Source organism: Lemur catta, chromosome 6, assembly GCF_020740605.2.
Source record: "Lemur catta isolate mLemCat1 chromosome 6, mLemCat1.pri, whole genome shotgun sequence".
Taxonomy (NCBI): Eukaryota; Metazoa; Chordata; class Mammalia; order Primates; family Lemuridae; genus Lemur; species Lemur catta.
The window spans coordinates 64,940,298-64,954,789 of NC_059133.1; the positions used below are offsets into that span (position 1 = coordinate 64,940,298).

Genomic DNA, 14,492 nt, shown 5'->3' on the forward strand with positions numbered 1-14,492 from the left:
TAGATAGTTCCTTTTGGAATAGTAATTGAGACAAGAAAATATAAAAGACGAAAATAAGTGACATCTTGAGCCAAAAGCATTTATTCCTTTAAGATGACTCATACATTATTTTAAAAATAAAACTATATATATATATATATATAGATATGATGATTTAAGAATTATATCCATATCCCTCCAAGTTTCCTTGAGAGTTCTTCCAACCACAGACAGGATTGCTAGAGAAACTAAATGAGAAGCCCATATAATATCTCATACCTAAATACAAACCTAAGAATGACACAATTATTTCTTATGAAGAAACAAGAATTTTAAGCATGTCTCTTTGACCAAAGGGGGAAAGTAAAAGTATTTTCAAATAATAAAATTTCAGTAGTCCCAGAAAGAATTATGTATACTTCAATTTTAACCACCCACTTAGACTCAATTTCTTCCAATGAAAATCTCAACTTTCCTCCCAAAAGAAAAGATCTACAAAGGCTAATGGTAGAAGTTAATAAAATTAAATCTGAATGAATTATGTTAATAGCTTAGTCATCTTCACTTAAATCTTGCTACTGAGATGACATTTTCTTCTACATGCTGCCCATTTTCACTTTCCAACCCTAGGAATTGTGCCAAAACCCCTATAGAGCCCAGGTCAGTCTTCAGTTGTTTGCTGCTGCTTTTCATTCTTTCCTGCAAATGAATTTGTATGGCACTACAATTTCTGGAGTGATGCCCCTTTTAGCTTATGTCCTAATTAAGATGTCTCATTAGAGAATTTGATAACATTGTTCATTACCTGCTTGACTGAAACAAACAGTACATTCAGTGGCAATACTCCTGTATCATAATTCACCAGTTCTTCATAAATTGTTCAGATAATGAGCTAATTTCTGAGATATATAATTTCAAAGAAAAACAGGACATGAAAACACAAAACTCTCACTTGGTCATTGTATAATGTACTGGGTTAGTTCACCAGGCATTTTTAAAGTATTAGTGAAGCAGTCTAGTTAAATGTTTAAAAATCTTTCTGCTCAAAGTATGTTTAGACATTTCAGAAGGGGAAACATCCTCTAAGAACTAGGTTGGGGGGAAAAAAACTGCAGAAGCTACAAGATTTAGTTAGTCAAATCTAGTATATTATGTTTAAAAAAAAAAGTCTTTCACACAAATGGTGAGTGTCAACGGTCACCAGTTTGGAGGCAGGCTTGCACAGACGGGGAGAAAGGAATCCACCATGTTTTTCTCTCCATCTTTTCTGTTTTTACCTGTAAGAGGAAAGATCAAGACTGAAGGGAGAGTGTGGATGCCTAGTTAGGGGCAGGAAGCCACGTACTTTGAGCATTTGCTATGTTTCCTTGATGGGTAAGTTGAAATAATGAACAAAGAAAGATACATTCTCCTAGAGTCTACACTGAGGATAGGAGTCCAAAAGATAGAAGGCTGAAGCGACAAGCTTTGGTCCAATCAAACCTCTTTACCTTGTAGACAGGGACTGACTTTATAAAAAACAAGAGTGCTAACTGGAGTCCCTCCTCAATAAAACAAAAAAATAAAATAAATAAAACAAAAACAAAATACACAGACCCTTCATAAATTTCATTCCACATAGTACCAGTCTACCTACTACAACATATGTTTATGCCTTGAAGACTTCTAAGAAAAAAAATACTGAGGATAGATGTAAGCAATGATTCAAAAAAGTTAATTAGTTGTTGGGGCTGGGTTTTGTGAGAACTGTATCTTGAGTTATATTTCACTTATTTCTTGTATCTATATATACATACATAGCAAAAGAAAAGGTAATGAAGGAAAATATTTGTAAAAAGTTGCCATGGGCAATGCATGAACTGTAACTATTCATATTCTCTTTCATAAATATGGAATTTGAGGCTTACACTGATTAACTGCCTAGCTTAAGACCACAGGTTATTAAGTAGGTAAAGTGGATTTCTAATCTGTTTACCCAATGCCAAAGGCCCTAGCCTTTCCATCACACCATGCAGATCCTTTAATAATTGTATGCGCATATTAGTATAGCTATATTATTACGGAAAATTGTGTAACAGGATGATCATCCACCTCTTTCTCCTACCCATAACTAACGACAGTTTGATTATTAGAATTAGACCACTTTATAGCTACTACTGTCCCCTAGTGATCGTTATTTAAATAGAAGAAATAGTATCCAGGAAAACTTGCCTCTGCTGACTGCTTATTGCAAATTCAGTCCTTATGGCAAATAGTAAAAAAGGTCACAAAACTCATTTGACATTTTAAGCATATGAAATTTTAAGTCCTTTTGATGAGAACTGAAATTGCTAGTTTTAGATATTAATATACATTTTTTCCTTTTAAATGAAGTTTTGGTAGTTTTTGCTGTATTACCAGAGTTTGCTTATCTGCGATTTGAGATTTTAAGTCCAGATAGAGGGGGCTGTGCAGTCACATGGGGAGCTCCCCTAAACCCCTCCAGGGTGGGGTGCCATTTCCTTGGATTAGCTGCGGTATCTATCAGCCTCTACAGGAAGATATCAAATCTTGGTCCTCCAAGCAGTTTAAACCCCACACATCACAGGGAGCTGACATATTCCTATCAGTAACAGTCCCTTGCTTTTAAAGGAATTCTCAGGAATACGTGAAAGGGGGTGAAGCTCCCCTTGTTGAGAGGTGCTAAGACTGTAGAGAGCAGGTGCTCAGGAATGTGCTCTTCAGTGGGACAGACCCTAAACTATTCAGTGACACTTACATAAGGGACCCCTACACTCTGGTGTGTCACAAGGAATTTGCTACTAATGATAGTGAGTATTCATAAGATTTTGCATTATTTTTTTCCTAAAGATAAAGTGGATTCAAAATTATCCCTAGAATACACTGACTCTCACTCACTTGCCTCCCTATGTACTTTCATATGAAGGTGTTGGTGCTCCAGGACCACCCTGGGCAATACGCATGAACCTGAGCCAGCTTCCTCATTATTCTCGTGTCTGCAGAGTGACCACTACTGATGGCTATGGTTGAGAAAATAAAAATTAAAATGTGTTTTACATGGTAGGAAAAAAAAAGAATTTTTGGATTTATGCCAGAATCGGCACTCAATTATGAAAGTATATTGTGCAGTTAAATATGGTAACGGAAAAGTGCAGTGGCAGAGAACAGACTGAAAATGACTCCTGCTGTTCCAGTCTAATGAGATGTCCTAACTCAGGGTCCATCGCAGAACACTTCAACATTTCTTTCTTGCTCTTTGAGTATGTTTCATTTAATTCCAGTAGTGATGACTGGAGTTACAAGAGCCATGGGATGGGAATTCAAGAGCACTAAAATCTCCTCCCTGTAGATTTATAAACTCACCATAGTTTAGAGGGTAAAAGTCTTTTTCTGAGTTTCCTTCCTTCTCATTTACTTAGGTGCAAACAATTTTGTGACCTGCTCAAATTCCCAAGGGCTACACTGGTGACAGACGCTGGTGGTGTAGGTAAGCCCATTCCTGAGATTTGAAAAGGCAAGCTCAACAAAAATTACAACTGATAAAACTTTGCTTGAAAGGGATTTCACATCATTAAGTCCTTGCTTGGTTATTTTTTCAGTAATGGAGCTAAGGTGTTTCTGTCTTGTTTTATTTAATAAAGTGAACTGAAATGATAGCAGAAGATAATAATAAAATTCTAATTTTAAATAGCCTAAAATTTTACTCTAGTCTCCAACTTAATTTGGAATTTTCAATGACTCAGAGTATTTTGGGAGACTATCTAATTTGATAAACTAAGCCATGTACCAACAGTGATAGAGATGCACAATAAAAAATTATATGGTCTTATTTATGTATTTGGGGAAGTTAAACATTAGGGAGAAAAAAGCAAGTTCAAGTAGTTGAATTTGGAACACTAATATCTGGCCATGTTCTGGCTTTATAATTGACAGTTAAAAAAAATATTTTTTCTGTTTTTTAAACTTCCTTTGCCTATGAAATGGGAATAATCGTACATTATTGCACCAACACCTCACACCAATTTTATAAAATAACATGGTAATTTTATATGAAAGTCTTATAGATATATACATTATAATCAAGACATTTAACCATTTTGAATGAAGTATTTTTAACTGTATGAGTTATATGCCTTTAAAAACAGGAAAACACACATCAAAATTTCATTTGCCTATTTTTAGGCCAAAGAGCACATTACAAAAATCAAGCTTTAAAGCCATCAACTATAATTTATTTACTGTTTTTGTTATTGTAATTATAACTGTATAAAGTTAGCTAGCTGAAAAAAAAGTACTTTAAATTACTATAGTTGCCCCCTTGTCATTAGGGTGGCCATAAATATATCATAGGCAAAAATAAAACTGCAAAATCTGCATCAATGACTTTCTATAGAATAAACATTTCTTGCCAAAAAAGAAAAAGGCCTGCACTTTCATTTTTTTCTTTTTTGTTTTTAAATTTCAGAATATTACAGGGGTACAAATGTTTTGGTTACATGGATTGATTTTATACTGCTTGTCAAAGCTGTAAGTTTGCCCATCACCAAGATAGTGCACATTGTAACCGTTAGGTATGATTTCACCCACCCCTTCCTGCCCCCGCCCCACCTGCACAATTTATGTTGAGTTTTACTTCTGTCTGTGCACATGAGTGCTGATTGGTTAGTTCCAATTTAATAGTGAGTACATGTGGTGTTTGTTTTCCATTCTTGCAATACTTCACATAGGAGAATGGTCTTCAGTTCCATCCAGATTGTTGCAAAAGGTATTAATTCATTTTTTATGGCTGAGTAGTTCTCCATGGTATACATATATCACATTTTATTAATCCACTCATGAATTGATGGACACCTGGGTTGATTCCACATCTTTGCAATTGTGAATTGTGCTGCAACAAACATTCTAGTGCAAGTGTCTCTTTGACAAAATGAGTTCTTTTCTTTAGGTAAATACCCAGTAGGAGAATTGCTGGATCAAATGGTAGGTCTACTTTTAGTTCTTTGAGGAATTTCCATACTATTTTCCATAGAGGTTATACTAGTTTGCAGTCCCACCAACATTGTATAAGTGTTCCTTTCTCTCCGCATCCATGCCAGCATCTATTGTTTTGGGAATTTTTGATAAAAGCCGTTCTCACTAGGGTTAGGTAATATCTCATTGTGGTTTTGATTTGCATTTCTCTGATGATTTTTTTTATATGTCTATTGCCCATTGGTCTATCTTCTTTTGAAAAGCTTTTGTTCACATCTGTTGCCCGCTTTAAGGGTTTTTATTTATTTTTTTCTTGCTGATTTGCTTGAGTTCTTTGTAGATTCTAGTTATCAATCCTTTATTGGATGTATAACATGCAAATATTTTCTCCCATTCTATAGGTTGTCTATTTGCTCTGTTGATCATTTCCTTAGCCGTGCAGAAGCTTTTTAATTTAATCAAGTGCCATTTATTTATTTTTGTTGTTGCTGTGATTGCCCTTGGGATCTTCTTCATAAATTCTTGGCCTAGGCTGACATCTAGAAGACTTTTTCCAACATTTTCTTCTAGAATTCTTATGGTTCCATGTCTTAGATTTAAATTTGTTATCCATCTTGTATTAATTTTGGGGAGTGGTGAGAGGTATGTATCCTGTTTCAATCTTCTACATGTGGCTATCCAATTTTCCCAGCATCATTTATTGAATAGGGATTCTTTTTCCGAGTGTATATTGCTGTCTACTTTGTCAAAGATCAGAGAGAAATATGTGGATGATTTTATATCTGGGTTCTCTGTTTTTGTTCCATTGGTGTACGTCTCTATGTTTGTGCCAGTACCATGCTGTTTTGGTTACTATAGCTTTGTAATATAGCTTAAAGTCTGGCAAAGTGATGCCTCCAGATTTACTCCTTTTGCTTACGGTTGCTTTGGCTGTTCAGGTCTTTTCTGTTTCCAAACAAAACACAGAATTATTTTTTTCTAGATCTGCAGAAAATTACATTGGTATTTTGATAGGTATTATGTTGCATCTGTAAATCACTTTGGGTAGTATGGACATTTTAACAATGTTGATTCTGTTGATCCATGAGCAATATGTTTTTCCATTTCTTTACATTATTTTCAATTTCTTTCCTCAGTGATTCATAGTTCTCTTTGTGGAGGGGTTTTACCTCCTAGGTTAAATATCCTACTAGGTATTTTATTTTCTTTGTAGCTATTGTGAAAGGTATTGAGTCTTTGATTTGATTCTCAGCTTGACTGTTGTTGGTATATAGGAATGCTACTAATTTGTGTACTTGATTTTGTAACCTGAGACTTTGCTGAATTTATTTATCAATTCCAGGAGTCTCTTGGTGGAATCTTTGGGGTTTTCTAGATATAAGATCATAGCATCAGCAGAGAGTGATAGTTTGACCTCCTCTTTCCCTTTTTGGCTACCCTTAATTTCCTTCTTTTCCCTGATTGCTCTGGCTAGGACTTCCAGCACTATGTTGAATAGAAGTGGTACAGTGGGCATCCTTGTCTTGTTCTAGTTCAAGTAGGAATGCTTTCAACTTTTCCCTGTTCAGTATGATGTTGGCTGTGGGTTTATCATATATGGCTTTTATAATACTAGAAGACATTGAGGAAATGGGCAAATTCCTGGAAACACACAACCTTCCAAGGCTCAATCAGGAGGAAATAGAACTCCTGAACAGACCAATTATGAGCAATGAAATTGAAACAGCAATAAAAAGTCTTCCAATAAAAATAAGTTCCAGACCAGATGGTTTCACAGCTGAATTTTATTAGACCTACAAAGATAATTGGTACCCTTACTGCAGAAATTATTTCATAACATAAAGAAGGAAAGAGTCCTCCCAATTCATTCAACAAAGCCAGTATTACCTTGATAACAAAGCCAGGAAAAGACACAACAACAACAAAAAATCTATGGATCAATATCCCTTATGAATACAGATGCAAAAATTCTCAGTAAAATTCTAGAAAACCAAATTCAGCAGCACATCAAAAAGTAATCTGCCAGGAACAAGTGGGCTTTAACCCAGAGATGCAAGGATGGTTCAACATACATAAATCCATAAAGGTGATTCACCACATAAACAGAAGCAAAAACAAAGATCATACTATCATCTCAATAGATACAGAAAAAGCATTCAACAAAATTCAGCATGCTTTTATGATAAAAACTCATTTTTCCCCATTGATTATTTTATTGTATTGAATATATCTGAATTAGTGTTTAGCTATATTGCATTACAACAATGAGCTGGGTGTCTTATATGAAGTTAGACTGCCTGGATTCAAATCTTGTTCTTTTACTTAGTAGCAATATGACCTTGCGCAAGCAACTTAGCCTCACTGGATTCAATTAATTGTGTCTTGTAAATAATGTCTTTAACAACTGCTATATATTCTTATATAATAGAATAAATACATGATATATGATATATAATATGTATTTTATTAAAATATACTATATAATTATATTTTGTCATATGCATTATATCATTATGTATCTTTATTTTTATTTTATATTCATAATATATATCTTTTCACAGCCTAAAGATCTGAATCAGGAAAACATAATATTTTACCAACATAAATCAAAATTATTTTCAAAATATGACATAATTGTTATTTATTCATATTCATAAAGACTTTTGGATATCCCTGATTATCTGTACTGCTCTTGAACTTTGACATATTGGCATAATTGTAGCTTGATTTGGCATCACTGTTTGGTAAATGTACCCTGATGCATAAACCTATAGCAGCACTGAAGTGGAGAGTCTCATAATACCTATTAAGTTCTGTAAAGTTTTTCTCCTTTCTCCCTGGAATAGAACTGAGAAGTAGAAAGGTTGTTGATTATTTTTTAAGGGAGCCATGGATACAAACCAAACATGCAGCAAAAAATAAATTTCAATCTGCCAAAAGTTAACTATTTTAATTATAAAACAAAGAGCCAGGACTAATTAATTGAAGAAAAGAAATCCTCCAAGGAAGCTTTTCTCACTGTACTCCAGTGAGGAGGGAAAAAAGAAATCTAAACTTACATTAGTGCATGACAGTGTCTTATACCAGTTTCTAACCCCCACACCTTTGTGAATTTTAATTTCTGAATTTGTAAAATGAAGTGTTAATCTATATAATTTTCAAGGCCCATCTAAAATCTTAAGATAGCATAACATTCTAAATGAATTACATAGTTTGTTGAGATGTTTGAAAAATTCCTTGAATTTTCATCAGTTTACTTTGAACTCATATTGAGCAATACAATTTCAAATCATTGATGTACTTTAAAACTCCAGTAGTAACTGGGAAAGCTGTTATGTTTATTAGAGTTTTTTTTAAATATAACTATTAATACTAATAAGTTCTAACTTTAAAACAATCAGCCTTTTTCTAAATTCTGTATTCATTATAACCAAAAATGCATTTCAGCTCAATACTTCATTTTTAGTATATAATGATTATGGAGAACTGGTCCCTAATAGTTTTTCTTTGACCTAAATTTGTTGATGCTCAGTGGGAAGGGGAATGCTTAATTTCGGGGCAGGCTTTGCTATTAGTGGATGTATCTCTGTGGTTTACTGCAGAGCGGGGTCAGGATGCCTCAGGATGGCGCCCAGTCATCATTGTTCGAGCCAGTATGGGCAGTAAGGACCATTTTCCTGTCTTGGTCCTGCAGGGCTGATGAGATGGAATCTTTAGCTGTCTCTGTGGCAAGACTTCCTTGGCCAAAGCAAGCGGAAAACAGAGGCAATTATCCAAGTATTTGAGGTAAATGTGTGTTTTGCTGCCCTAAATACTTGAAAAACTACCTCAACTATTTTGACTTGACTCTGATGACTTGGACACAGATCTTTCTGCCTATATAACTTTATCTCTTTTCTGGCTCTCTTCTCATGCTGATGCGTGTGTGTGTGTGTGTGTGTGTGTGTGTGTGTGTGTGTGTGTGTGTGTGTGTGTGTGTGTGTTGGGGTATATGGTGAGGTGTATATGGTACATAAAATCTTTATGTCTGTTCTTTCTAATTTCATGGTGTTAAACTGATTAATTTAAAAGTCCTTCTGAATTAATTTTGACCTGGCATAAGAATAATTTTGAATATAAATCCACGTTTTCTTATTTAATAATAACTTTGAATATAGGACTTCTTGAACACATTTATGCCAGCTACCACAGAAATATAAATTCTGATTTAGCACAAAGAGTTCCACAAACTTTTAATATGACAACAGACTTTCTGTCCTGTTGCCTTCACGAATATCCAAGGTCCCTGAGTTAGTTACACAAATAGAACCCTAAATAATCCAAGAGTTAGTGGTTTAACCTTTTTCTGATGAATGTCTTTGGATTTATCCTTTCCCACAATGTTTTTTTTTTTTTTTTTTGAGACAGAGTCTCACTTTGTTGCCCGGGCTAGAGTGAGTGCCGTGGCATCAGCCTAGCTCACAGCAACCTCAAACTCCTGGGCTTAAGCGATCCTACTGCCTCAGCCTCCCGAGTAGCTGGGACTACAGGCATGAGCCACCATGCCCGGCTAATTTTTTTTTTGTATATATATTTTTAGTTGGCCAGATAATTTCTTTCTATTTTTAGTAGAGACGGGGTCTTGCTCTTGCTCAGGCTGGTCTCGAACTCCTGACCTTGAGCGATCCACCCGCCTCGGCCTCCCAGAGCTAGGATTACAGGCGTGAGCCACCGCGCCCGGCCTCCACAATGTTTTTAAAATCAAATTACTTTTCATTATCATATGCCAGATAATGGGAAGGGAAAAAGAACCAAAAGCTGAAATGAGTAACTTGCACTACTTAGGAGAAGTTAGCAAAAGTAAAATTTGTTCTAGCAATTCTAGAATAGACGTGGTAATCTTTCTGGCATGATGAGTTTTAGAAATTAACTACAGATTTTATTTACACTTTTTGGAGGAAGCTTATTACAGAGGTCCCAGGATGATTGGAACAAACTCCAAGTTTGTAAAATGAAGGGATGAGAATTGTCTACACGAACTTCAGGATTAATTCTAGATTTAGAACTGTATTTTCAAATTTGAACATAAATGCAGAAATTTCATATAGTTACTATGAAGAAGTGAGGGGGGAAAAGATGTATTAATAAACAAGGCATGATTTGCCAATAATAGAACCATGAGAATACTCTTATCTCAGACAAAGAAAATGTTTATCTATTCTATATTTCTTAATGAAAAAGTACTAATTTGTCTGGACCGACATCTCCAAATAAATGCATCAGAAATAATGTTGTCTGGACAGTGAAGAATGGTACTCTGTGGATATGAACTCTGTTAATGTAAAATAGCTGGGAGTAATAAATACACAAGAGCACTTTCCATAGAAAAGACTTTTAGTGAACCATTATAACAGTTTAAAATATAGCAACATTATTCGGACTAAAAAGTATACTGACAGCTTCCATCAGGTTATTTATTTGGCTATGTTACCTAACAGAGTTTTAAAGTGCTTTAGTCACCAATCAAAATGACCTCCTTATACAGAATCTGGTAACCATGTCATTAGGCCAAGTAATAAAAACTTTAATGGATAGCATCAAATAAAGATGGCATCTAACTTATATTCCTCTCCATTCTGCAACTGTATTTTGGTCTTACAAATAAAGTGGAAAGCTGTACACATACACAAACACACACACACACATACTTTCACATGGTATTCCTATCTAAATACAAATCTACATAAGACAAAATGAGTATTAGCTTCTAATATAACAATATAAACAATACAAACTTACTCTGGGGAAAAATGATTTACACAGTTTTCATATTATTTGCTTTAGTGTCAGCTACTCTTTTTCCAAAACATTTTCAAATTCCATATAGCATATGTTAGGGTTGAGAATTAGACCAAAAGAAAATGTTTAGATAGTAAAGGCTTTTTTTTCTTTTGTTTGTTTGTTTTCTGAAATCTCAGACTTCAGTTACGAAATATTGTTTAATATAGTATATAATATGTAAAAATATAGTATATAAAATATAATCCTGATTGCATTTTCTATTTTGTCAATATTAGTGGCAAACAAGTTTTGTTCATCCAGGTGTCAGGAAAGTTCTCCTAACAGCCAGTAGCATCACCAATAATATTTATAACACAGTAGAAATATCAGGAAAAATAGTAAGGTATGTACAAGTCAAAGCCTAATTTCTCTTTTGTGGCATAATTTTATGGTCCATTTTTGAATGTTGTCCAAAAGTGCACTCATGAATGAGAATTTAGATTTGGCAAGTTGCATATATGTTTCCACAAGTGCTATCGAATAAATCCTGCAAAACCTTTCCCTCTAAATGACTCTTTCAGCTGAAGAGCTTTAAGTAATCTAGAAACATCTTTTGTTAAAGAACATTTCTACAGGGCTGTTCACAAGCATCAGACACTTACTTGATGAAGCAACCTAGAATACACTTTTATGGAACCTAACAAGAAAAAATCGTATTACAACAAAAAATGACACTTGTATCAATCCTCTTAATGTGGGTTTTTACATCAAAGCTCAAAAAACATCTGAAGTCTGATAGCTGATTATTTTTTAAAAAACTAAGACAGAATAGCTTTGAACTATAAAGGTCTTTTAAAGTATTAAGCAATTCACAGTGGTTTGAGTTCCAAATCCCTTTGGCTGTATTATACAAACCTCTGTTTTAATAGCTTGATTCTGAAATTACTCCTTTCACTGACACGATATTATTAATATTTCCAATTGATGTCAATATATGTTCTTCACAGGAAAAAACTTTTCATTAATATCTCCTATAAACAATTTAAATGACATAATACCAAGACAGCATTACGATGTCTTGTAAGTTTATCTTAATTTTTATATTAGTTCTCTAGTTGGGGTTTTGCTTTCCATTTTTTTTTGTTTGTTTGTTTCATTTTGTTTTTATTTTGTTTTGTTCGTTTGCTTTCCTTAACTGTTGACACACGTTTAGGTTGAGTGGTCCTGTGGTTAACTGTGGAGTTTTAAAATCTAACTCTGTCTTACTTAGTATGATTTAGTGCCAACTTCAATTATTCAAGAATGCTGATGGGAGTAAGAAACAAAGTCGTGGCATTAACCCTATTCTTTCCACCTGGGCTGCCTTCCCCATTCCCACACTGCTCCTGGCCTTTGTGGCAGAGTGCCCTTCCGTAGCTTCCAAAAAATGTGATTATCAGTTTCTGAATTGTCTGCCAATTAACTTGTATTTGGTTTGCACTGGACAAACTAGAAGAAAGGAGAACATGACTATGTTTTTGAAACACATTTTGAAATTAATTGATCCCCAAAATACATTTTCCATAGATTCCCTAGAACAATAATTTCCAGGTATAATAATTTTACCAGTTAGTGACTATTTCATCACAATCTACTTTGGAGCTTGTTAAAAACAGAGATTTGCCAACCCAGGCCAGGTCTAAATATTTGGTCACCTTCGAATGCTATTAATTCGATGCCCTTCATAATGACATTCTTTAAAAATGTATTCCATATTCATTTAAAGGAGAGACTGAGAGATAAAATGGGGAAAAAATAGAACAGAGTTTTAGGGCAGGGACCAGAACTCACACTCTCCTCCATTGCCTTCAGGAATTACCTCTGGTACTAAAGATGCAAGGCCCACTCAGTCTTTTCCAGGCCCCTGAGGTTAAACGGGACCCACCTACTTAGAAGGCAGTTTAGTGGCAATCACTTGTTTAGGTAATCACTTGTTATCTGTGGGTGTGCCACACTCCATGCCTTCTAATCATGTTATACTATCTTTGAAATAATTTCCTGTAAGTACCTATTTAGTATTTTCTTTATATTTTCAGTGTGTTTATGTCCAGCAAGTTTTTTAAAAAAATTTTATTTTGATGTAATTATAGATTCACATGCAATTGTGCAAAACAATACAGAGAGATCCTGTATACCCTTCACTCATCCCCCACTATGGTAACATTTTGCATATCTAAAGTACAACATCACTAGAAAACTGACATTGATATAAGCCATCGATCTTACTCAGATTTCACTATTTTTTCATGCATTCATTTGTGTGTCTGTGAGTGTTTGTTTAGTTCTAAGCAATTTTTATTTTTATCACGTGTAGACTTGTAGGATCACCACCACAGTCAAGATACAGAACACTTTCATCATAAGGATCCCCCATGCTACCCTTTTTTTTTTTTTTTTTGAGACAGAGTCTCACTCTGTTGCCCAGGCTATAGTGAGTGCCGTGGCGTCAGCCTAGCTCACAGCAACCTCAAACGCCTGGGCTTAAGCGATCCTACTGCCTCAGCCTCCCGAGTAGCTAGGATTACAGGCATGTGCCACCATGCCCAGCTAATTTTTTCTATATATATTTTTAGCTGTCCATATAATTTCTTTCTATTTTTAGTAGAGACGGGGTCTCACTCTTGCTCAGGCTGGTCTCGAACTCCTGACCTCGAGTGATCCACCCGCCTCAGCCTCCCAGAGTGCTAGGATTACAGGCGTGAGCCACCGCGCCCAGCCTCATGCTACCCTTTTGTAGCCAAAGTCACTTGTCTCTCCCTCCCTAACCCATGGCAATCATTAATGTGTTCTTCATCTCTGTAATTTTGTCATTTCAAGAATGCTGTACAAATCAGCATAACTCCCTTGAGATACATCAAAAGTTGTTATGTGTATCAATAGATTGTTCCTCTTTATTGCTGAGTAATATTCCAAGGTATGGCTATATCACAGTTTAAGTATTCACCTGTAGGAAGGCTTTGGGGTTATTTCCAGATTGGAGCTATTACGAGTAAAGATGCTATGAACATTTGTGTACATATTTCTATGTGAACCTAAGTTCTTATGTTTCTAGGATGAATGTCCAAGAGTGTAATTGCTAGGTTGCATGGTGAGCATGTTAGCTTTGTTGAAACCACTATACTCCTTTCCAGAGTGTCTGTCCCATTTTACATTTTCACCAGCAATATGTGAGTGACTCAGTTTCTCTACAAAACTCTTTTAAAAAAATTTTAGCCATTCTGATAGGTATGTAATGATACATACCCCAAATTGGGTTTTAAACTTACATTGCGCTAATAGCTAATAATATTGTACATCTTTTGTTGCACTTATTTGCCAATTATATATCCTGTTCAATGAAGTGTTTGTTCATGTCTTTTGCCTATTCTAATATTGGATTATTTGTTTCCTAATTTGAGTTTTGAGAGTTCTATATATTTTCTACATAAAAATTTTGTATCTAATATGTGGTTTGCAAATATTTTCTCCATCCTCTTCACAGGAGGATCTTTTGCAAAGCAAAAGTTTTTCATTTAGATAAGGCCCAGTTTATCACTTTGTCATTTTATGCATTGTGCTTTTGGCATCAAGCCTAAGAACTCTTCACCTAGCTCTCGATTCTGAACATTTTCACCTACATTTTTTCCTAAAAGCTTTATAGTTTTACATTTTACATATAAGTCCATGATTCATTTTGAGTTAATTTTGTGTAAGGTTTGAGGTTTAAGTCAAGGTTCTTTTTTAAAATTGCTTTTGCCTATGAA

General features: G+C 34.8%; 1 protein-coding gene across 2 annotated transcripts in view; it reads right to left on the minus strand.

Annotated features, from left to right (window-relative positions):
- Positions 1-270: 270 nt before the first annotated feature.
- CNTN1 (contactin 1) overlaps positions 271-14,492 on the minus strand; it is a 262,852-nt gene continuing 248,630 nt past the window's right edge. For both annotated transcript variants that reach the window (XM_045554016.1, XM_045554015.1), the window contains exon 16: positions 271-1,256. In XM_045554016.1, the coding sequence (XP_045409972.1) occupies positions 1,177-1,256 (80 nt within the window). In that variant the 3' untranslated portion in view covers positions 271-1,176. The remainder of the gene's footprint in view (positions 1,257-14,492) is intronic.